This window comes from Tetrao urogallus, assembly GCF_951394365.1.
Source record: "Tetrao urogallus genome assembly, chromosome: 6".
Lineage (NCBI taxonomy): Eukaryota > Metazoa > Chordata > Aves > Galliformes > Phasianidae > Tetrao > Tetrao urogallus.
The window spans coordinates 25,281,899-25,306,657 of NC_136819.1; the positions used below are offsets into that span (position 1 = coordinate 25,281,899).

The window sequence follows — 24,759 nt, forward strand, 5'->3', positions numbered from 1 at the left end:
CTCAGTCCCATGCCTTCATAGGATACTCCAGTCTCATACAGAGCCCCGTGGGAATGTTATACTTCCAAAAAGTCCTCAACTCTAAAGCATCTCAGAAGGCCTCTCTGAGCTTCTTTCCTTGGGTTTAAAAAAAAAAAAAAAAAAAAAAAAAAAAAAAAAAAAAGAGGAACAAAGGATAGTGGTGGTGTAAATACTTTTGTTGATTCAAATAAATGTTTAAAACCAAAACCTCATTTTTATTCCTCCAAAATAACAACATGGAATCTTGGCTTAAATTAATTTAATTTAATTGTGTAGAATGGAGCTGGGTTTAAGTACATCTGTTTTACCAGCTACATCTAGATTCACCACATTATGGAATTTTTTTTATCATTGCTTTATTCAGACGCAGCTGTTGCTGCTGTCAGGAGTGCTTCTTAGTCTATCTTGCATTGAAATCTCGTGTTTAAGAAGAAAGTCAGCGGTTAGTTATTGTGTAAGCTTCTGGAAACTTGCAGTGGGGAACGAAGGAAGTTACTGGCACTTCAGAGGTGTAGTAAGTGAAGTAGTTCTAATTTATGAAGACTTCCATGCTTTTAATCTGTCTAACATACCAAACTAAAAGTTGCCTCCTTTCTGACGTAAGCCCTCTGTACTTGTTTGAAATGGTGAGGAAACAAGACTTTTCTCTTGAAGATACTGACAAGCTTTCATAGTAATAATACTTTGATAAGTCTACAAAAGTATAATTACTTTGTCTTGGAGTATCTTGGAATGTAAAAGAATTTATTGTTAGTCAGGTGAGCTGAGAGAAGAGACATGACCTGACTTTACCCATTCTTCCCTCTTCCTGGAACTTTTCCTTCTATCTTGCCTTCACCTTTTACGAAGTCCCTCCCTGAAAAACTGACTCAGTGCTACTTGGGATTGAGTAGCCTGGTGTAGAATGCTTTAAGATCAGTACACCCAGGGATAAATAGAACTGTTAAGAGCTTAGGGCAATTCTGCCTTTTTAAAAGTCTAGGTAGGGAAAGGAAAGGCTTTTAAACTGGTTTAATGCATGTGCTTGGTTGTCCAGGGCTATGTATGTACTTGTTTTAGTTAGGATTTCTTCATTGCTTTCTCTAGGCGCTTGTCACTCTCCTCATCGAATCTGATACTGGATTCAAAGTCCATTGAGTCTCCAACTCCAACCAGTGGATTTACTCAAGACCTGTTGAAAAATGACAGCAGCCATCCTGCTGATTCTTTGGAAAACAGCCACCTCTTGGATAATGTAAACTTGCATCGGGCTGTTTATGCCCAGAAAAAACGCAAGTCAGCCTTGGAGACTAGCAGAGTTGGTATGGCTCCTGGACGAGTTATTGCATCCTTTCCAGAAGGCCCTGTGAATGCAGTGATGAGAAAGGCACAGTCAGTTCACGACCTTGTTCATGAGGGTAAGGACTCCAACTGGAATGATGGTATAAATTCAGGAATGAAATGGGGAGCTTTGAGTGGAGATTAATTTTCTGTCTTTGTTTTCTGAGCTACAGACTTTGCGTGTCTTTTAATTCTTAGCCCATCAAGGGAAAATATTTTTGCTTTGTAGCACAGATGCTTGTCTCCTAATTAGTAGTTTCTGATATTTGTCTGGCAGCTTTAGGGAGAGAAATGCCAAGGGTGAAACTGGCTATTTGCAAGGAAATTTCCTTCTGCCATGAGTGGTTGCTCCAGACAAAAAGTGAAGCTCCCTAGGGTGAGGAGGGGAGGAAAAAGGGAAAAAGAGTGCAGTAAGAGGGGGGCTTACTGTATATATGCACTCTGTGAAAGAAGTGAAAGAACCCCAGTTTGGAAACAGTCAACTCAATGGAGCCATGGGTAAGCATTAAGTTTGTTTTTAAAAAACAAAACTTATCACCACAACTCCATGCCTATGTGAGTGGATTAGAGAAGTGACAGTTTTTGCCTGCTTCCTCAGCCTTCTCAGTTAACAGTCATGGTGGCCTGAGGTATTCTGACTATATGCTTACCTCCCCTTAGGTAAGCAACAGTGTGCAAGCAAGATGAGGGATGGGGAAAAAAGGAAGTGTTGAGGCTTGATAATATTAACCTGAAGTAGTAATTTTGTACTCTTCCTCTGGGGGCTGAGCTGAGGCACATGGACTGAAGTAGCCCTGTTGCTTTCCAGTTTAGGAATTCACTGCAGGCTCTTGTCTGTTTTTGGCATGTTTGTCTGTTTAATTTTCACAGATAAGGGTCCTGGAGTGGTATCTTCTGCCAAGCAGCGTCCTCATACTCTTATGGTGGTTGAGAAGGATCCCAGACCTAATAATTGCAGGGCGTTATCATCCAGTCTGTTGAAGATGGATGGATCTGGTGCTCTGCTGGCCAAAGATGTCAGGGCTGCAAAACCAAAGTCCTACATGAACCCTACAACCAGCTTCCGGGCTAAGATGTCGAGAAGCATATCTGTAGGGGAAAATCTGTACCTTGGTTACTCCACCGACACGTTGACTGATGGGAGGACTAGCCCACCAGCGGCAGGGAAGACACAGTTCAGTCCCACGGCAGATGCTGAGAAGATGAAGTCAACAGTAAAAGAAAATTATCCAGTGAAGCCAGCGCTTCAGCCGGTTGTAAACTGCTTGTCTCCCAAGTCCTTTCACAGCAAGTTGGCATCATCAAACCGAGCACACCTGATTCTCGACATTCCTAAGCCATTGCCTGATAGACCTACACTGGCCTCCTTCTCACCCACTACCAAAACCAAAACCCTGCTTGAGCCACAGTCTCCACAGTCACCTGCTGGGGCCTGTAAAAAGAAACCCTCATTCCCTGAGGTGCGAACCTCCAAGAAGGAGAATCAAGCTGTTGGGTCTCTGGTTTCTGGTAGAGAGAATTCAACAGGACTTGCTAAGGAGAGCCCAATAGAGAGTCCAATTGCAAGGACAGGTTGCCAGTTTGAGCCAGGGGTCACAAATCTAAAACTGAGGGAGTTTTCAGAGGTCCAGCAACTGAAGTCTCCTGAAAGCACACTGCCCAGGTGTAAGGAGAGGACCGCCGGCATCGCCTGTGTGCTAGACAACCAACCTGGACTTTGCCCACTAGACCCCATCAGGCCGAGGTCTCCTACATCTGTAACTGCCTTGGCACAGGTCTCAGGTGTGCATGGATACCCATCTCTTATCTTCCCCCTTCTGTCTCCTGTCTTTGTGAACCGTCTCACGATCCCATCACATTTCTTTACGTCCAGCTTCTGGCCTGTCTCGTCCTGTCTGCACCTGTCTCGTTCCATAAGTCATCCCCTCAATGGTGAGACTCTTCTTCAGCCTGACATCTTTTTCTGAGTCTTTAATTTCCATTTCCTCTGAGTCTTATATCTGAATGGTTGGTAGACCTCAGCAGCTCCTTGTGCAGTTGCACCTAGGAACTCAAACATTTTTTTTGGACAGTCCTGATAAATTAACATGCTAGGAATCCTCGGTAGTACATGTAGGTTACACCAGTTTTGCTCTTCTCCAGGTATATCTGACCAGTAAATGAAAGTGCAGGCCAATATGTGTTAGTTGGGCACATACTAAACATAATAGTGACAATGAAGTTAGACCACTCAGCACTTGTTGATAAGTGCAGGTGTGCAGAATCCAGAGTTGTTTGCCTACAGTTTTCACACATGAGAGAAAGCTTGGCAAAAGTGAGCTCCTTGCTATAGTATGTGTAAGAGCAAGGAAGTGAGTGCTGCCATCATGACTGCAAGCTGCATGGATTAATTTGTAAATTACCTCTGATTTGAAGAAAAAGTTACTAGCTGGGGAACTATTTTACATGCTGAAAAAGCTCTTGAATTTGTTACAAACTCTGATTTAAGGTACTTTAATCAAATGAAAACTAGCTGGTAGCTTCAAAACTGAATCAAAGTCCTGCCTGCCAAGGCTGAGGTATCCAGTGATTTTTCTGTGTTAAAACCTGAAATGCCTTCCTGACTTACTTGGCTGAGTTGTACGGTGTGAAGCTGGATGTCAGCCAACACACAAACATCTTGCACATTAGGGGGACTGTACAGTGCACAGTTTTATAAGCTGTGTTCTTATTCACATTTGAGAAGGAGCATCTCTAGAATACTTTAATCAATTACATTTTGTGGTCTCAAGCTGCTCTTCCATTCATTGCAATGTTTAAATGCAGTACTTCTGCACCTCAGCATTATAGAGAGAGAATCTGGTTTTGTTTAAAAATTTTTATTGCATTTTTAGAAGGATCAAACACCGTAAAATTGAAGCACTGGTATGCAAAATAAGAAATGTGTTCTGTCTGATAGACTTACTGTTGTGCTATAGAGCAGTTGCTCTGTTGAACATTGAGTGTCTGAAGCTTTCCATCTCTAACCCTTACTGAAATGAGGTTTCCTCCAACAGAAACGCAACTTAGAGCTGTGGAATCATTTCTACAGTGGGAAAATAGTACTCCAGTTGTTTGTACACTTCATACTGAGTTTTCTCTTCTAGACTTGGAAATCAAGCGATGGATGTATCACATGATTTTTGTTGAGTTGCTAGGAATCTGCTTGCAGAGTTAGCACAGATGGTTCAGAGAAAAGGGGTTTTTTTGTTTGCTTTCTAAGTCAGCTCCCAGTGCAGTGCACAGCATACTCTGTCAGGGTATTTCGGAAGCATCCTTCAGTCAGTGCAGTGCATCCACAATTTTTTTTTTCCTCATTAACAGCAGTCAGCCTTCACCTTCTTGGAAATCACTTTTTCCATACTTCTAGTGGTAAATGCTGGAGAAACTGACTTTTACTGTGAACAATCTGCTGTGATTTTTGTGGATCATAATGTGGCAATTTAGACTAGTACTGCAGGGCTGACAGTCGGAGATCTTTCTGCTTCTGACTTGCTCTGTGACTTCTGGATTCTGCTTAATTTTTCTATCCTTCAGTTTTCCTGCTTGCATAACATTTGCTCTTAAGGAGACTTAACTGTTTTTGTGAAAGCATTTTGACAACTACAGTTAAAATGCTGAAGATATACTGAATACTCTTGCTGTGTTTAATATTCCCTGCTGGTTTCTGAAGAGCTCTGCAGGCAGAAAATGCCTGTTATTCAAGCATTTGTGTTTTATTTGTGACCTGTCTCCAGATTGGCACTCACAGACTGAGACCAGCATAAAAGCATGATCAGAGAAGAAATCCAGGAACAATAATGAGAAGAAAGAACTGGCTTGGGGGAGCGGGGCAAAAAAAGGTGGGAGGGGGTAGGGCAAAAAAAAAACCAACAAAGGTAGCAGGGCAAGAATCTTGGATGGAACTGAAGCCCACTGTGCTCAAACTCTACAAGACTGAGTGATTCAGGAAAAAGAATACAGATGGATTTGTTCATATCTTTTTTTGTGTTTCAATATGTTCATATGAGTGGATATTCTAGCAGTGTTTGTACACCTTCTGCATGTATTCATAAAATTAGATGAGGTTCCCTTCCACCTATTTGACGATAACCTTTGTGAAGTGCAGAAATAATAGCAGTAATGTGACTAAGTTCTGTTTTATAGGTAACTGAAGGAAGTTGAATGTCCTTTGTCCAGGCCATTGTAAATTGAAGATAACTGCAGGTTGTGTGTGTGTCAGCATCCTCATTCATGATTTATGTCTTAACTCTTAGAAGCATTTATTTTATTAAAGCCTTGCAGGCCTTCAGCTCTGATGCTCTGGGAGTATTCCCCAGTGAGGGCTGGAAGAAAGTGGTGTTTTTCAGTTCCTTGCTTTTAGTTTCAGTTTTTTAATTATGGTGTCACAGTACCCTGGACTGTTCAGAAGTGTGATTCCTTTATGACTGTGTTTGTTAGTCAGCAGTCCTCTAGAGCTCAGTCCTCACTAGAGAACATTGTAATAAGTCAACATACTCCTTCATTCCTATAGCTCATTGTTGTGTACTGTGCAGAACAGTATATAAGGGGAGTATGCAGGTTTCAGTCTAGGTGGATGCCAAATTAGAGGCTCCTCGGATCACACCCCTTTGCTATTGGAAGACTTGAAGTTGAATTTAACTATAAATGAAAATGGCATATGTGATCTCTGACTATTGTTGACTGTAACAGCGTTATCAGTGTAATCTAAAGAGACCATTAACTGACTTTGAAGAAACTACGCAATGGAAAAACAAGACTGTTTGAAACAAGAAGCATCTGTCAGTAATATGAAGGAAAGTTCATGTTTCCCACTGATTCAAACTAGCCCAAAAATTGAATGAGAACTGTGTGCACGTGGTCTTTTGAATAATGTTAAGAACTCTTTTTTACCCAGCTGTGAGATCTCAGATATTGAACTATCTATACCTTACTTTAAATTTTTATTTTTTCCTCTTGTTCAGAATCGAGCATCAGTGTGGAGCAATGTGAGCATGTGGTATCTGAGCTCCAGGACAGCATGCGCAAAGCTATTCATCTTTACCGTGCGGTGAGTGACATTTGACACATGATCTATTTCAGCAGATTGGCTTTACAGCCTACGAGCACTGAATATGCATGCTTAAACATGTAAGTATGTAAGTATTCTCTTGACTGCGAGTTCAGTGGCAGAAGCTGCCTGGTTGTGTACGTCTCTGCACCTAAGCTTGAACTGGGCAGGCAGGGATTCTTGATTTCTAACATCTGCATTTTCCAGCGGCTCGTTACAGCATTCTGAGCAAATCAATTAACTTTCCAAACTGTTTTGTCTATCTGTAAGCTGAAGATAACAGCATGCTCTTTTTCAAAGGGGTATTAGGGAATTAGTATTTATACTATGCCTCAGAGATACAGACTATTATAGGAACTTTAAATTTTATCATGCCCTTCTGTTTCCTCATCTTTGATGCCCAAGAAACGGATTAGTAAATTATCGTGGGAATTCAGCATGCAACTACTCTTCTCCCCCTTACTGCTAGAACCTCGTTACAGGCAGAGTTGTGTAACAACTCTTGTTTTCTTTGCTTGGCACTGATCTGTCAAGTTACACTGGTTGAGGAGCTTCCACAGTGAGCTTCTGCCATGAGTTCTTCTGCAGCTTCAGTCTCAGTGCATGCATGAGCTCTGTGAGCTCTCTGCATTCCTGTGACCTGTTGCATTTTGCAGACAGAAAGAAGAGAACACTGGCCCTTTGCTGCAGCTGGGCAACAGCACCTCTTAGACATGGTATAAAGGCATCAAATTCCAGAAAATACGCTTCCCACCTCCAGTCTTTTAGAGTAATGCCCCTGTCTCTTGTGTGACTAGCTGTATCAGATACATACTCTGCTATATGATTAAATTGGTAGTTTTGCTGAAGAAAAGGAGACTCAGTGGTCTGTATTTCTTTTTCTTGGCTTCGCTTTCCAAAAGAGCTGAAATTGCATCTTGGTGCACTACCTGACACCCAATGTATTCTTTTTTCTTTTCTTTTGCTTCTCTGTTTTCAGGTGCTAAATGATACAGAGTCATCTACTGACAAAGATAAAATAGCAGGCCTCCTGACAGAAACATTTTCCTTAATGAAGAAAGAGTTGGACTCCCTGAAGGATGAGGAAGAACTGCCAAAGGTTAAGGAGGTACTGACGAAGCCACAAGATACTGCTAGGTCACTAAATGACAAATGTGGTGCCAATCTACCAAGTCCCAAGAATTTAGGAGATGAGCAGACACTAGCTTTGCTGGAACAGTACTCGGAGTTATTGTTACAAGCTGTGGAACGACGCATGGACAAAAAACTCTAAAAGTGGTGTCTTTCAGGTGTTTGTAAATACACAGAAATAATCCGAAGAGGAGGACCACAGAGAGATCTTCAGACCAATGCCATCATCACACTGGTCTAGAACTGGTGGGGTGACCTTTATAAACTGATTTCCTCAGGCCCCTGCAGTTGACTTGCTAGAATTCTTAGGAATGTGCTGGGCACACTTTTAACACTTTTTTCCCAATTGTCTTCAACTTCCTGTCTCTAGATTGTCTCTAGACAAAATTTTGAGAGGAGTTTGGAGAAATTGCCTTGAAATTTCTTCATAGCCGGGAGATCAGGATGTTTGGCATCTAAAGAAACAAAGAAAATCTCATTTATCCAAGAAATTCTGAACTGCGGACTGAAGACAAAGGAGTCCAAGTGAAGCCAATCCCTTCTTCTCCAAAGCTTTAGGAGAATCAAGAAGCAGACTTTTTATGGGTTTATTTATTAATTTATTTTTTCTGACTGTTGCTCTATGTCATGTTTGTGACTAGTATCTATCCTTTAACAAAAAAAAAGTCAATCTCTTGCCATATCCCAGCGAGATACAATCTCTGTATTATAAATCTCCAAGAGGGAGACAGGCTGGAGTGTCTGTGCAATTAATGAACTGGTTTCTGCTTAAATTTTGTCTTGCTGTTCTTTCTTTTCCTTCCATAGTTTATTACTTGGAGTAATCCTGCTGTTGTTTTGACTACTCTTGTCTGCTTTTCTCTTTGTTTCACAAGACAGTCCTCGTGCCTGTATTTTATCTGCATTCGCCTCCAGGGGGAAGACTCCACAACCCTTGGGCCAAGCTTTGGAGTTTGTCTAACAAAATCAGTAGTGGTATTTTTTTAATCTGGAATTTGATGTTATGTTGATGTTCTCCAGACTAGGTTTTTCTGCAGACATTTTAAAAAGGAAGCTATATACAAAAAGGAAAGTTCATTTCAGCCACCTTTCACAGTTAGGAATTGGATATCAACTTTGATGTTATCATTACTGGGAAATTTGGGGATATGATTTATTTGTGGAGAAATCATGCTGAAGGCCTGGTTTCCAACAGCATAACTCTGGAGTTGAGAGATCTTCAGTGCAACTGCTCATCCGTATGATTTGTTGATTTCATTGTCTTGATAGAAGATTTTTTTTTTCTTGTTCCAGGAAAACAAAATACTTACATCTCAAGAAAGCTGGGATTCTTGTCCATGTTGTAATTCTGTTCCAACTACCCATAAAAAATGGTTTACCAGGGGCATACCAAAACATTTTTGAATGTGGTTATTGTCATACCCACCCCAGCCTCTCTTAATTAGTTTAATTTCTTGACTGACAAATGTAAAATCATCTCCTCTTGCATTTGTGTGTACAGTACTCTTCTCACCTTCTCTAAGACTACGCTAACTTTTATTTATTAAGACTTAAAACTGTCCAGTGATATTTTATTAGTCAACAATAAGCTATAAAACAAACAACCCTCCCCCCCCCCCCCCCCCCCCCCAATGAACTAGCAGTAAAACTCTTCAGTACCTTCCCTTATAATTCTCACTCCTTTCCATAATCTTCTGATTTACTTGCATTTACTTTAAGGCTGAGCAGTGTACTTCCCATTTATACTCCCAGTTTATAAAACTAATGCAAGTAACAAGCTTTCATGTGAGTGAGAGAATGAATCTGTGGCATTCACTTAAAGATAGCTAGACTGCATCAGTTTGTTCTGTGGGCTGAAAGCTTGAAGCAGTCTTCTTTCATTTTGCTGTCCTGGCTGTCATCTCTCTGAAGCCCTATGGCATTTGGAAATGCTGTCTGTTGGCTTGTTTTGCTTTCTCCTTCTGTGACTGGGGATTTGCAGTGCAGCCTTTTTTTACTACTGGGCCAGCCAGACTGGGTGTAGGATGGCTTATTTCTTCAGTATAGTCTAGGGCTGAATAATCTGCAGTTGTCACTATTCTCTTGTCTGATCACTACTGCTCAGTGCTTTGCAGTGTGGCAGTACGCGGAGCACTTTCAGAGCTTTCCAACTGCTTCTGTCTCTAATGTAAATCTGCCTCACTGAGTGTTACAGGTGTCCTTGCTAAGCTTTCTTTCCATGGACTTATACTGAAACTTTAGAAGTGGTATCTTCTAGTCCTGTCTCATCATTGTGCTGTGCTGAATGGATTGGTGTGCTGGGTCTTGTAGGCAGAGAGGTTTTTGTGAAGACAAATTGAAAAGTATAGAAACTTTCTGTTGGTTTCTTTGAGTAAAAAGGTGTGCTGGAGGGGCTACAAGTGGAATGTCTGTTGGCAATTGTGCTGGGCTGTGATGGAGTTAGTACGAGTCAAGCTTGCTTTTGGGATGATTAGTTCCTCCTCATTCAGACTGTGAACATATGTCCTAGTAACTTCTTGCTGTACTGGGACCTCAAGACACTCAGGTAAAACAGCAGCCCCTTCAACCCAGGTATCTTTTGGTATTGAAGATTATGGTTTGAGGGGTCTTTATTCTACTTCTTTGTGCAGTTTTATTATCCATTTCATTATTTCAGTTATGAGGTAGTGGCCAAAAACGGTCAGAGCCAGGGGTCAGAGCAAAGTTCACATCAAACTGTAGGGCAACAGCAACCAGTGAAACTGGCATAGCGATTCAGCACTCCTTGGAAAGAAAACGTGTGAAGCAAATAGGATTTTTAAGCTGACAGAGTATGTTTTGCTTCCTGGATTGGATTTTGCTTGGGCATCATGGCTGCATGCAGGAAACCAGAGGTAAATTCTGCGTGGAATGGTGGTAAGAGGCATCAGGCATGTGGATGAGCTGATGGAGAGAGGTTGTGTAGTTTGAAGTAGAATAGTATATGTAGGACATTCAGGAAAACAGAGTAGAGGTAGAGATAGTCTTGGTCTGAACAACATTGTTTGGCCAGTAACCATTTAAGATAACGTATGGAAAAGCTTCAGGAAAGTAGATTTAGGACTGAGGTGGTGGTCTGTAATTGCTGAATGAATCAGAAGGTGTTTTTAAAAATGTCCTGTCAGGCCTCTTGTTTCTTTGCTTGCTGTCCTCTAAGCAAATGTTTATTAAAAGGCAAAAGTGTCAGCTGTTTGCTCAAGGTTTGGAAATTAACTGAGAATTCAGTTGAAGAGATGCTAGTGCCATAAGTGTGTTGATGCTTAGTATTTGAGATGAATGCTACTGTCTCTTTCCTGCTACATTCCTGTTGTTAGCAGTGGGAAGTAATCCTAAAAGTTCTGGTTTACAGTGCAAAGCACAAATGGGATAGATTCTGTTGCACGTTGTGAATACGATTTGCTACAGGCTGTACGTGAGGCCAGACAGAAAAACAAAATGGTAATTGCTTAGAAAGTGAAAAGATCTTTGGGAGGAGGTAGTGAGTTTGAGCCTATCCCCCCTGCTGGTTTGTGATCCCTCATTCAGGTTTGTGTGGGTGTTAGAACAGATACAACCAGACACCTGTACTAAAACGAGTTGGTTGTTTAGCATAGTCTGTATTAAGAATTTAGATTTACCATGCTTTTTGTCCTCTCATACCCAGCATTTCTGGTCAAAATTAGAGTTGTGTTTTTTCCCCATCTTGCTTATAAATAGCATTGCTGTAGGACCCTTGCTTTGCTCGTAGGCCTCTGAGGTGATGCAGGGGGAGGGCAGCAGGCTCAGTGTTCTTCCTGGGCAGCGGCTGTAGCCTCCTTCAGCGTGCCCAGACCGTGTGTTTACGTGGGTCTGTTGTTTCTCCTGCCTCTTCTCTCAGGTGTCTCCTTTCTCTTGGCTCTCCCAGGTGACAGTTGGGGCAGGCCTTGGAGCTCCTTCACCAAAACCCCCTTTTTGCAGAATCCATTGCACCCTTGTTGAGAAACACCCTCATTCTCTGGAGCAGAAACGTACAAACTTTTAATTTTTTTAGAGAAAGAATATGTATATAATTATCTATAAGAAAAAACAAATACAGTTATTTAAACACTATGGGTAAATTCATGCATGTATATGGTGTTCCCCTTCCTCCCTGCCTCCCCTTCCCCTGGATGTGCAGCATCCGGAACACTAAATGACAGAAACCTCATTAAAATAAGTGACAGGTCTTGCGCTGCCCGTGGGTGAGCAGGTGCTGCTTTCTGTAGCTGAGCTGTTCCATACCGTGTAGGTCGTGGGCTGTGTGCTCGGCTGGGGCCCTGCTGTAAGGATGGACGGCACCGGGCAGCAACTCTAGGAATAAGCCATGTCCTCTCTGCATGTCGTGTGGGCACCTGGCAGCTCTCTGTGGGCGTCAACGCTGCCCTTCTTCACCTGCTTAAAATAGGGGGGAAGAAAATAAAAATAAATTCTATTCTCTTGATTTATTTATAAATGTTTTTATATTTCTCCCTCTAAGTGAAATAATCCATTTAAATATTCTTTTTCTGAATTTGTAGAAATAAAAACCTTTTTTTTTTTTTTTCCGTTTTTTTTTTTTTTTTTTTTTTTTTTGCACTGTGAAGCGCCCTGTTGCGGCAGCTGTTTTTAACTCTGTATTCATTTGTACTCTGTGTCTTAGAACTGTTTCAATAAAAACGTGGTCATTTGGTACAGCCGTGCCTGCTGAGGGCAGCGCTGCCCTGCCGGGGTGGCGCTGTGGGGGGGCTGCTTCTCCCCTCCGCCCGGGGCGGGGCCTGGCAAGCGGCGCCGCGTCGTGAGGCGGCGCGGCATGGCGGAAGGCTCGGTGCTGAGGGCAGTGCGGGGCTGCCTGGCCGCCTTCCCGCGTGAGGCCCGCGGTGAGCGGGGAGCCCGGAGGGAAGTGGGCGGGCGGGGCGGCCTGGAATGGCTGACGGGAGCCTTTCTAGGTGACTTTCCTTTGCATAAAGTAGCAAAGCACCGATCTGTCTTCCGAAAATCCTTTTTCTTTTTTGCGGCATCTGCATTGTTGGCTGCTGTAGCTCGCCACGCGGTGCAGACTTCGTAGGCCGCCGCCCCTCTGCGCGGGGGCCGCCCGGCACCAGAGTGCTCTGCAGCCATATCCGTGCCTTTGAACAGAGCGACTGCGCTGCTCGCTTTTGGTGGCTGGGAGTTGGAAGCTAGTTAGCGTTCTGACAGACTAAAGCTGCTTCTCGTTTGCTTGGACAGAGCTGGGGTGGATGGAGTCCGTTCCGTATCTTGATAGGCCTCCGTCCCCGCTGGAGTTCTATCGAGAGTGGGTGAGCCCAAATAAACCCTGCATCATCCAGAATGCTATTGGCTGCTGGCCAGCGCTGCACAAATGGACCTTGGCGTACCTCAGGTATGGGAGGGCTCCTGGGCGTCACCCAGCGGGAATTTGCGGCCGTGAAAGGCCTTTAGTGCACTTGCTTCTGTTGCTCGGTTGTCCCAGTGTCCTCTGCGGGTCTGTATGAAAGCAGCATTCACTCTTCGTCTCGCCCCAACATTTGAAACTCAAGAAGAGTTTTCATCGTACAAACACAGTGCCCCCATCAGCTCAGATTGAGCAGGAAGGGCAGGATTGTAACTGCAGTCAGCCAACAGGCTGCGTTATCAAAACCAAGGCAGACTGATCTGCTCGTGACCAGCTGCATCTTGGCATAAGTCACGAACAGAAAGAAGTAACTGAAGGGGGCCCTGTTTCTGCCTCTGCTGAGGACCAGGGAGCCTCTTTGTTGGTCTCACCTGTTACAGATGGGTGAATTCAGAGAGGCAGGAGATATTCCTCTTGCCCTGACTGCAGAGAGCAATTAGAACAGGCTGTCAGTGTCCTTATTAGGCAGTAGAAAGTCTTGTCCAGAGACCCATCCGTGAAAGGCCAGGTTTCTTCTGCTGTCTGTGGAATGAGATATTCAAGTAAATAGTATCCATAGGAGTGAATTAAGGTCTGGCTGTAAACTTCTGATTTATTTTGCAGGGAGGTAGTGGGCCACAAGGTAGTGAGCGTGGCAGTAACACCAAATGGTTATGCAGATGCAGTGTTCCATGACCGTTTTGTCATGCCAGAAGAGCGCCAAATGCCTTTCATGGACTTTTTGGACATTGTGGAGAAGAAAGTGACCTCTCCCAATGTATTCTATGTGCAGAAGCAGTGTTCAAACCTTACTGAGGAGTTTCCTGAACTGATCTGCGATGTGCAGCCTGATATACCGTGGATGAGTGAGGCTCTCGGTAAACTTCCTGTTTCTCCTATGCTGACTAATATATGCTGTATTAAGCTTTAAAACAATCACGTTGCATACATGGGGAACGATTGTTCTGTTGCTGGTTGCCACAGAATATCCTGATTTCACCCCCTCCAAAAGTTGAAGTGGTAAAATAATCTTAGTGTAATCCTAGTTTTGGGTTTGGATTACTCCAAAGTCAGTGTCTCACTTTATTGGCACCATCACAGTGAAAAAATGCAATGAGGGTGCTGTGCAGCACTTCTTTCAATGTTGTGGCACTTTTTCTGATTTAGAGTCATGTTTGGACGCAAATTTGTACCTAACAAATGAGTGAACACACAACCCCTCTTCTTCACAATTACACGTGTCTTTTCCTGTTATTGCAGTTTATCTATGAACTAAATCTTAGGACTTCAGAACGGGAAAACAAAGGGCTGTAACCATGAGTTTTGTGCAAGGTATTAACGCATTATGAAGTTTGATGGGCACTACAGTAGCTTCTTGTGTAGAAAGGTTGATGCAGCAGGGGGGGTTGGAGCTTGATGATCCTTGAGGTCCCTTCCAACCCAAGCTATTCTATGAGTCTATGATTCTGTGTTTGCAGATTGCTGTTTGCAATGGAAACAGTTGTAGTTAGGAAGGAAGCTGAAGGACAGAAATAAACCAAGTTGGCAGAAAATAACATAAAATGCTTGTCAACATGACATTCAACTTGCTTTCTTGTTGAGAATGTTTCTCTGTTCCCTAACCATATAGGGAAGAAGCCTGATGCTGTGAATTTCTGGCTCGGGGAATCAGCTGCTGTGACATCTTGTAGGTATTGTATGGCACTGTCAGTCTTTTTCGTGCTTTCAGCACAGGGTTAAGTGGGCTTGGTTTGAGGTGATACAGTAGAACAGCATGTTTGAGAGGGCAGTTTTACTTTAACGCACATTTTTGTGTTCTTTCTCCTGCAGCCTTTTGCTGCTATGTTTCTGGGTGCATCTTCTGATCTTGCATCAGGCAAAACACTGATGATTTCTGTCCTGTCAGTGATGAGACTTAGGTATAAATCCAGTAAGATCTATCTGCACCAGTTCATGTGATATTATCCCACGTAGGTTTTTGTGTGTTACTGATAAAGGAGTTTGGAGTGTTCTTGGTTGAATACATTTGCTACAGCATTACTGATTGTTGAACATATTGTTGATTTCCACTCCCAATTGCCACATAAAAGAGGAAGAAGCAACCTGATGATGAGAAGCTTGCACTGTCATTTTAATATCGTTTCTGATGTAGAGAAGGAAAGAGCACTGATTTTTTTTCTCTCTCTCCACATCTTTTTTCTCCTCAATCTTAGTACATAAAGATCATTATGAGAACTTGTACTGTGTGATATCTGGAGAGAAAAGGTTTCTACTGCATCCACCAAGTGACCGTCCCTTCATTCCATACGGTACTGAATTTGCTATGCATATATGTCTAAAGTCTGGAAGGGGAGATTTAAATACTGAAGGAAATAAAAATGAAAGCAGAGAGAACCTGCTTATGCAGATTTGTTCTTTCCAGTGTGTACAGAAATCTCCAATTGCATGCAGAATGTGGTTTTGTAAGACAAACATTATTCTGAGGTCAGGTTTCTGCGTCCTGTATAGGTTCATTGACATTGCCCAGAGAGGCTGTGGATTCCTCATCTGTGGAGATGTTCAAGGTCAGGTTGGATGGGGCCCTGGAGAGCCTGGTCTCATATTAGATATGGAGATTGGAGGCCCTGCATGCAGAAGGGAGATTGGAGCTTGATGATCCTTGAGGTCCTTTCCAACCCAAGCCGTCCTATGATTCTGTGATTCTATGACACTCATGGCAGTCTCTTCAGCTTCAAAATATTTGTGTCCTGTATCTTGTCAGTATTTAGCATGCCATCATCTTTGGTGTTTAACAGCTTTGGATTCTGCCTGATCTTTTTTTGTCTCTAGAAAAAAGCCAGGAAACTGAAAAGCAAGTTGTAATTTAATGAAATATTGAAGTTACTAACAATCCTTGAAAACGAGGGAAATAGAGACTCTTAAGGCAGCATTACTTTGCTTCTCCTGTTTCTCTCTTGTTTTCTTGAGTACACAATGAGTTGTTTTGTTGCAAAAGTCTGCTGACAGCCTATTGAGATTTTTTTCCCCCATTCCTTGCTTTTTCAAATATCCAGATTAACTGAATGTAAAATGCCATATGGCATTAATACAGTTCTGTCTCAGTACTAGAGTGGCTCTGATATTGTAATTACACTGCTTTTATTTTGTTTACAGTGTTGTCATATAATTCATACCTTGTAAAAAAAAGTTACTGTTAACTGAGGAGAGTGATACTCACATTTGGTAGGGTATAGGAAAAGAGTCACTGTCTTTTTGAAGTCTTTTTATAACTCCCTGAGGGGTTGGAAAAGCCATAAGCAGTGGAAGCAAAGCAGCTTGCATTGTCTGAAGCAGGTAAGAACTCCTTTAGGATAAAATGAGAAGTGAGAGACTAACCACAAGATGTGAACAGCTCTGGTGGTGGCTATCTTGCTAGACTGATCTAAGAAGAAAACAGAAAATAGAATGCCGTCTTTTTTTCTTAACTGTGTGTATGTGATGTGCCCTTCCATTAGTATCTCTGAGTGCAACTCTCAGTTGTGCCAGTTAATTCTTTCTGTGATTCCAGAGCTTTATCAGGCAGCAACTTACAAAGTGTCAGAAGATGGCTCATTTGAAATTGTGGATGAGAAGACTGCAGATAAGGTAAAAATGATACAAAGAACACAGTCAGTTTGTAAAGTAAAGCTTTAAAGTAAAGGTTTGGACACTGGTGAGCTAACTGAGGTTTTTGATAGGTATTTAGAAATTCTTCATTGTTTAAAAGAGTAATCAGATTTGCATTTGTATTTTATTATTTGCAAAGGATATCTGGTTTCCAGGGGGAAAAATACATATACAGACTCCTCCAAAAATACATATGCGCTCTTGAAACCATTGATGTCACATGTTGTCTGCCTTACACCAAACTGAAATAGTTCCAGTAAACGACTTTTTAGTGGATCAACAATAAAGAAGTTGGTTTTACTTTAAAGCACTATCACCCAGTGCAATAATACATATATATAGCAATGAATAGATTGCGGTTTCTTAGTTTGTAGCAATGTGTTTGATTAGAATATATGGACCTGGAGGCACTTTACAAATAGTATCCTCTCTCTTTTTGCTTGTGCTATGTGCTAATGCTACAGCTGAACTCGAGCTGGGATGTTCTCTCTGTTTCCAGAGTCGTGCTCCTAGAAACTCACAGAAGCTTTCTTGTAATTCAGTGAGGTGAGGTGCTTAGGTTTGTAACCGTTGGGCATAGAAGAAGTTAGTGCAGGCAGCAGGGATGTGCAAGCAGGAAGGGGGATGTTTGGCTGTCAGGAATCAATGTAGATGAGAAGCTTTAAGAAGAGAAAGAATTCCTAAAATTTCTAAGGCATTTTGAAAGTTATGCCACAAGGTTTAAATTTGATGTTTGACATTTAGCAGCTTTTCCACAATGAGAAATACTTCACTGAAAGAGGCAGATTTTTGCATCCTTGACCTATTCCCAGTTGAATGTGGAAAGCAAGCAATGCGTCATGTTTTTCTAGGCAAAATATCTGTTGCATAACTAGAAAGTTTAACTGGCAGTTGTTTCTTTGGAATCTTGCTGGAAATGCTTGCTGTGGTTACTGCCATATACATACTCTTGCTTTTAGGTGCCCTGGATCCCCCTGGACCCATTGAACCCGAATCTGGAACAATATCCAGAGTATGCTCAGGCAAAACCTTTGCAGTGTACAGTAAAAGCTGGTGAGATGTTATACCTCCCTTCTCTCTGGTTCCACCATGTTCAGCAATCACACGGCTGTATAGCAGGTAAAATAAATGGCATTTCCAGATATATTTTTGAACTGTGCTGGGTGTGCAGGTAGATACAGCATAGCAAAATGTAACCGATACCAAAGGTCTCTACAAAATCATCTGCCTCCCTTCAGGAAGAAATAATCTCAAAAGGAGCTGATTCTGTTCTCTGCCTTGAGACTCATCTTCTTGAAGTCTGCTTAGGATAGTCTTTAGGATTGTCAACAACTGTTAGGGATGTGGCAGAAAAAAAAGTCTTTGTTATATCAGAAGTACGAAAGCTAATTCAGTTTTTGTTTATGATATAGAGCAGAGTTGCCCAGTCTGCTAAGTGCAAATTTACATACACAGAAGGAACCTGCATGTAGTAAGTGACATCAGCACATCAACAAAAAATGCTTTGGAGGAAGAAAAGGAAATCAGAAGGTGTATGAGTTTTGGGCATGGATGTAGACACAACATGAAAGCTGCTCCATGGTTATGTGAACTGGAATCTGCTCTGACTCTGTCTGTACCTTGCTAATGAGCTCATGCTTGTTTTACTGTTCCCCTGTGCTTATCAAAAGTCTTGCCTTCTCTTTCTTTGTAGGATGTATCTTCATCTTTCTGTTTTTTTCTTTTTCCCTCCTTTCCCAAGAATGTTAAAGAATTTCAAGCACTGTGTGTGGAGGAGTGGGAATGGGTGGGAGCTAGTATGAAGCATTATCATCATGTCCTATAAATTTTGCCAGGTTTGCAGAAGCTTTTTTACTATCCTTTGCTTAGAGTAATTCTGCCTGCCCAGGCAAAGTAAATGAAGTGTTGTGAATAACAAGATTAGTATTTGTGCTACAGTGCAAATATTGGAAGTCATTTTTTTTTAGCATCAGTGATACCATGATAAAAAGACAAGCTAGCTGTAAACTGTAACTGTAGTATTTCCAGTTGTTTTCCCCAGTACTGCTGCATCAATCCTTGAAGACTGCTTAGAAAAATTAGAGTTGTTTCCAGCTGAAAGCCTCTGGCCACTCTTTTTTTTTCTGTCTAACAAATACTAAAGGGTTGCCGTGTTTATTTGGCCTGTTAGCTGTTAACTGCACTGCAGTCTGTATATGCTTGGAAAATCAATGTTGTCTGGATTTGGTCCAGTGAGTGTCTGAAAATAGTGTATATTCTTCTCCAAGAACCATTGGTACAGTTTTATACTGCTTGGTTTATTGTTTAATTTTTTTTTTAGCAGACATTACACCAAATTTAAACGAGACACAGAATTATGGCACTGTCTCATTAATGACTGTTCTAAAGTAATGGTGAGTTTGCCGTCTGTTACACACTCAGAAAAGGAAAAGTTTCTGCCTAGATATTAAACTTTGCAGTGTGTTTGCTGGTTTTGATCTATATAGAAGCAGACGTGTTGTGTTCATATAGAGTTTGCCTAATGTTGCTCCAAGGAATTCCCAGTATAGAGTCTGAAGAGGAGTTAGTTTGGTTAAGACAGAGTTGCATTGGCAGCGCTGCTAAAGAACTCAAATATTTGCTTACCTTATGTTTGGCTGTAGTCACAGTTCTGCTCATTTCAAAGTTTGGTCACTAAGAACGGGAAACCTTTACTAGCTGAGCTGTCTAAAACTCTCTGTAAACATGCTTGCAAATCATTACGTTACAGCTTTAGGAATGCCTTTCTTTTTTTTTTTTTCTCCTCAGTGAATTATTGGTATGACATGGAATATGACCTAAAGTACAGCTATTATCAACTGCTAGATTGTCTTACAAAAGCTGTGAAAGTGTTATAACAGAGGTGGAACACTGGAACTTGCAGTCTTTCTCTCTTGTGTGATGCAGTCATCAGCGTCTGTGACTGGAATTGGAGCATGATACAAGTAAAAAAGCTAAGCACTGAATTACCCTCAACATCTGTTGGACAAATCATGGCTATTTTATTTGATTTCAGAATCTCGGGTCAATTGGCCAGATTTTCTGGCTTGTAAGAAGAAGATTTGGCATCAGAATTTTTAGATCTTTGCACATTGCATTGGTGATGGCGAGCAAAATAAAATTTGAAGGGAAGGAATCTGGGTTTTCGAAATCCCTAAACAGAAATCACGACATTCATTCAGATCTACAGGTTGTTTTCCTAACAAGCCAAATGGACAAGGAAGGATCTGCTCTGCTACCCCCATGCATCAGGCTGCATCGGTCCAAGCACATTGTTCGGCTTAAGGCTAAAGGCATGTCTGGTTGTGTTTCATTAAGTTCAGTGGCTGTGGTGTTTTGATGGTGAGAAATTACAACTTCTGCAATAAAAGGTCAGTTTAAAAGCTTACATTGGTGCTAATTCTGACATCTTTCAAACAGTGTGATGCATACGATCATCTAGAAGGATATAGAAATGACAGTGGTGGCAGCTGTCCCTGTTAATCCGTGGTTTCATTACCTGTTTTGATTTTGTTTTACTTTCATATTTAAATGTAGTTTCATTCTCTTACACCCTCGGTGGTTTTAGAGTTCCTTTTGCCATGTCTGCAGTAAGTCTGGATATCACCTGTGGGCTTGTGATTGGACATGGTTTAGCAGTTTGTGGGGAGGTGACTGGGACGTACTTTTATCACCAGCCTAACACGCAGTCAGTCAAGTTGTGTTAGCCAGGAACTTGTTCCTATGGCCTTAATTCTGCTCTGTATTTCCACTGACCAAGATGAGTCTTCTCACTACATGTCTGAGACTTGCAGGGCAGGAATGCAAGGCTATTAAATAGATATTGCAAAAATGTAATAATATTGCTTAGGATTGGTGGAGGTTGGTATTTATCAGCCAATCTTCAAAGATTCATTAGAAACATAGGAAATGTATTTCACATGTGTTAGTCAGGAAAATACAGATACCCTTTAGAGAAGATTGACTGCTGTGAAGAAAAAAATCAATCTACAAAGGCAGCTGACACAAGACAATGTGATTGTCTTTTTTTGCCATTTGAGATTCAGAGTTACTAGTTTAATCTTTATATGTCCTGAACTAAAATGCATGCCAGGAGGAAGTGACAACTTCTGTCCCTGCAGGTCAGTTTTTGCAGGACATCTGAGACGATGTGTTTGGAGCCAAGCATACTCCGAACTACATCTCCCAGCAGCCCTTGCTTGCTGACGGGAGGAAGCTGTCGCTCTGCTTCCTTCTGGACTTTGGCAGAGACTTTAAGCCTGGAAAGCCGCAGGCTCCCGACATTCGCATTTCACACAGCCCGAGTCTTACCAAAAGCAGCAGGCTCCTCTCCCCTCCCACGGAGCCCGATGGCGGTGCAGGTGACCGTTCTGCCTTCTCTCAGGTGTCTGTTCGACGACCCCGTTCAGATCCGTGTGACGGGACTCGCGCCACAGCAGAGGGTCACGCTCAGAGCCTGCCTTCTGGATGAGGGTGGGGAGCTCTTCCAAGCCCACGCTCACTACAGGGCTGATGGCAGTGGGGAGCTTGATCTGACCCACTGCCCAGCACTGGGGGGCAGCTATTCTGGAGTGGAGCCCATGGGATTGCTGTGGTCTCTGCGGTCCAAAACACCATATAAGCGGCTGGCAAAGAGGAACGTCCTGACCCCTTTCTGTGTAGACTTGGAAGTATATGAGGGCCATGGGGACATGAGCCGGTTGCTGGGAAAATGCACCCATGAGCGGTGCTTTTTAGGAGAGGGAGTGAAGAGGATTTCAGTCAGAGAAGGTCGGCTTAAAGCAACTCTCTTCCTCCCTCCTGGTGAGTTTTACTCCCATTCTGGTTTTCTGTGCGTTCCCTGTGGCCCCTGGATACACTCAGCAAGCCAGAGTAAGGCCCCTGTTAATGGTTCCCTCAGCTAGGGAACTAGGCACTAGGGTGAATTCAGCTTCATAAATAGCAGAGAACTGATCAGTGGAGAGAGAATCTGTAAGTCAGATTCCATACTCTGTGCTGCTTATAGAAATATTTGAGATAATCCATAGAGGAGACTTGCAGTGATATATCCTTAAGGAAATAGTACTTGTCAGTGACACTGATTGTGTGTGTGCCTGAGAATTGACATGTAAAGATTCAGAGGGTGATTTCCTTTTGATACCTGCTGTTCTGATGGATTTTGAGTGGTTGCTACTGGAGGGACAACTCTAGAAACTTTTCTCTGTGAGTCTGTATGTATATATATATATAAATATATATTGCTTTCATTGCAGGGCCTGGACCATTCCCTGGTCTTATTGATCTGTATGGATCTGGAGGAGGACTTGTTGAATACAGAGCAAGTCTTCTGGCTAGCAGAGGCTTTGTGACTCTAGCTCTGGCTTACATGGCCTTTGAAGATCTGCCTGCTATGCCAGAGATTCTTGAACTGGATTATTTTCAGGAGGCTATAGACTTTTTGCATAAGCAGCAGCAGGTAGGAGACAAATTATGGTACTCTTCCTACTGTAAACTATTTTCTAATTGCTTAGTGTGAAATGCTGTACGTCACTGAATGTAGCTGAGTTTCCGAGGTGAAGAGGGAGACAGCATGTCTGAAAGGCAGGATGATCTTAAATGGAAAAGAACGTGCCTCAGCTCCAGTTTTGCAGATAGTTGGATAATTGCTTTGCAGAGCACCTTATGGCCACCTGTGGAATGTTATTATGCAAACCAGTATTTGTATAAGATTTACATCAAAACAGTTCCTGGACTAGTGCTGCTTAGGCAGATGATCTTATTTTTTTACAAGATTTTAGAAGAGAAAAAATCCATTGACTTATTCCACTATTTCTGAGATATAGATTTTTGATTCTGACAAAGTTTCATAGGGCAGTAACAGAACACTAACAACAGAATCTCTTGAAGCTGCGGAATGGGAGAGAATGCTTTGTTTTTAAATGCTGGGATTATATTTGAGTAAGTACCAGGAATGAAAAAAATACTCTTATAGCAATATATCATTATACTTAAAGTAAAAGAGACTAAAAGAAGTATAATTTAAGCTTTGAATGGAATGCTACTTAATGTGGTGTTAACAAAATTATTGTTTGCTGGCACATGAATACCAGGGATTTAGTCAGTTTTGAGAGCAAAATTCAACCTTGCAGTTTGTGTTGTTTCTCATAGAGCTGTGAAACTTCCAGAGTGTCTTACAGGATCAGGGCACATTACAAATGAATCTGTTCTGAAGAGCCTTCACTATAATTAAGTTCATTTAAACAGTTGTTGAATTTACTCAGCCTCAAGCATAATGAATTTTATGTGCTCCAAGATGTAACAGAAGTTAATAGGTCAACTGTAGCAGAGTTTTGAAAAACAATGTCAAGAAAGACAATCAAATCAAGTAAACCTATGGAAGAGTGTTTTTTCACAGGGGGCCTGAAGAGAGATTAAGATGAGTTTCTGGAGGCAAGAGCAGTAAAATTACAGCACTGAGGGGAAATATCAAGCCAGGATGCTGAAGAAGCAAAGAGGTTTTGTCTATGGAGTTAACCAAGAAGAAAATGTGTTAGAGGGGAGGAGATGTTGAGGAGCTGTAGAATTCATAGTTGCTCTTATGAGGGAATCAATAGGGGGTTGATAGTACCCAAACAGAGAAAAGGAATGGGTAAAAAAAAATAGGAGATTTTAATGAAGAGTAAAGAAGCAAGAGGAGAGAAGTTATGCCAGCCCAGGATATGAGTAGTTGATAATGGCTGTTTCATAACTGTCTTTCAGGTGAAAGATGCTGGGATTGGCGTTTTGGGCTTGTCTAAAGGAGCTGATCTAGCCCTTTCCATGGCCACGTTTCTACCTGGCATCAAGGCAGCTGTCAGCATATCTGGAAGTGGCTTAAATTCTTTCATTCCCCTAAGGGGAGATGGCTTCACTATTCCTGCCCACCCATATGACTTGGGGAGAATGAAGACCAGTGAGGAGTCTGGTCTTGTAGATTTTTCAGATATCCTAGATGATCACAGAGACCCAGCGACTTGGGATAGTCGCATTCCCGTGGAGAAGTCCTTGGCCAAGTTCCTTTTCCTGTCAGGGCTGGATGACAAGAACTGGAAAAGTGACCTTTACTGCCGGGATGCTGTTCAGCGCCTTAATCAGTGTGGACAGAAGGCGGAGTTTTGCTCCTATTCTGGAGCAGGGCACCTTTTGGAGCCACCATATCTGCCTCTGTGCCAGTCTTCAATCCACAAAGTGCTTGGGCTGTTTGTGCAGTGGGGAGGGCAGTGGAGGGAGCATGCCAGAGCACAAGAAGATGCCTGGCACAGGATACAGGCCTTTTTCTGGAAACACTTGATGAACTCAGACATTCCTAAGAGCCACCTGTAGTAGAGGTATTGCTGTCAGCAGTGGCGGCAGGATTAGTATTTCATTTCTTACTGTATTAGGGCCAAAATCTTCCTGAATAATTTCCCATTCTTGAGTACTATCTTGCCCCCAGGTGCGGTGTAGACTGACACCATCTGATCTGCCTGTGTGCTGGAGAAGACCCAGCATGGTGACATGCAGGTTGCAGTTGTACTGAGCTGGCTTTGCCTTCAGTCTCTGTTCCTCTCCCCTTGCAGCAGAAAATACTCTCAAAGGAGAGACCTCCATTGAATTGTACTACACCTTCAATTAACCCAGATACAGACAGTGGCTTTTTGGAATAATATATCAGTACATGCACTTACCTTTCCTCTTGGTATATTATTTGCTCACATTTTTATAGGAAAACGGTGCTACATTTTGGATCCCAGCTGAGTGAAGAAGCACTTTTCTGATTTATTCTGAAGTGCAGAAATAACATTTGTTTCTGATACTTCAAAAAACAGAAGAAATAAATCTTACTGAGGTTACAATGGTAGTATCTCCTGCTGATTCCAGATATGCATGTCAGTATAGTATACATGTCAGACTGAAGTTCACACTGCACTACTCAATAAATAAAATATGTCTGTGTGTACGCACAGTTTACTTGAAATTACCTGAATGAAGGCTTTGCCTGTCTTAATGCCTGTAAATACACAGGCAGTGATCCCAGTGTAGTCACAAGCTGTCTCTTTGCTTGGCTGAACAGTTCCTATGCAGTTCTTAACCTCTTACTACTAAGAGGAGGGGGAAAATTTGTGGAGTACTTTGCACTCTGCTCAAAATGGGAGTGATGTAGGTGTGTTAAGTGCCTGCTTTTGAATGTTGA

General features: G+C 42.1%; 3 protein-coding genes across 3 annotated transcripts in view; all 3 read left to right on the top strand.

Annotated features, from left to right (window-relative positions):
• The window catches only part of MAPKBP1 (mitogen-activated protein kinase binding protein 1), a gene marked incomplete at both ends in the record, with an annotated part of 87,886 nt that extends 80,204 nt beyond the window's left edge, over positions 1 to 7,682 (top strand). The window contains 4 exons of the mRNA XM_079537209.1: positions 1,108 to 1,418; positions 2,212 to 3,273; positions 6,324 to 6,409; positions 7,389 to 7,682. Of these exons, the coding sequence (XP_079393335.1) occupies positions 1,108 to 1,418; positions 2,212 to 3,273; positions 6,324 to 6,409; positions 7,389 to 7,682 (1,753 nt within the window). The remainder of the gene's footprint in view (positions 1 to 1,107; positions 1,419 to 2,211; positions 3,274 to 6,323; positions 6,410 to 7,388) is intronic.
• A 4,662-nt stretch (positions 7,683 to 12,344) lies between these two features.
• JMJD7 (jumonji domain containing 7) lies at positions 12,345 to 19,426 on the top strand (the record flags this gene model as incomplete). Its single annotated transcript, XM_079536686.1, has 8 exons — positions 12,345 to 12,411; positions 12,761 to 12,914; positions 13,530 to 13,783; positions 14,536 to 14,592; positions 15,119 to 15,214; positions 16,453 to 16,529; positions 17,510 to 17,669; positions 19,338 to 19,426. 8 exons carry the CDS (start codon positions 12,345 to 12,347, stop codon positions 19,424 to 19,426), a joined length of 954 nt encoding a protein of 317 aa, XP_079392812.1.
• Positions 19,427 to 20,917: 1,491 nt separating this feature from the next.
• LOC306948336 (acyl-coenzyme A thioesterase 1-like) lies at positions 20,918 to 23,909 on the top strand (the record flags this gene model as incomplete). Its single annotated transcript, XM_079537922.1, has 3 exons — positions 20,918 to 21,371; positions 21,821 to 22,023; positions 23,307 to 23,909. The coding sequence occupies 3 exons, from the start codon at positions 20,918 to 20,920 to the stop codon at positions 23,907 to 23,909; spliced, it is 1,260 nt and encodes a 419-aa protein (XP_079394048.1).
• Positions 23,910 to 24,759: the final 850 nt, after the last annotated feature.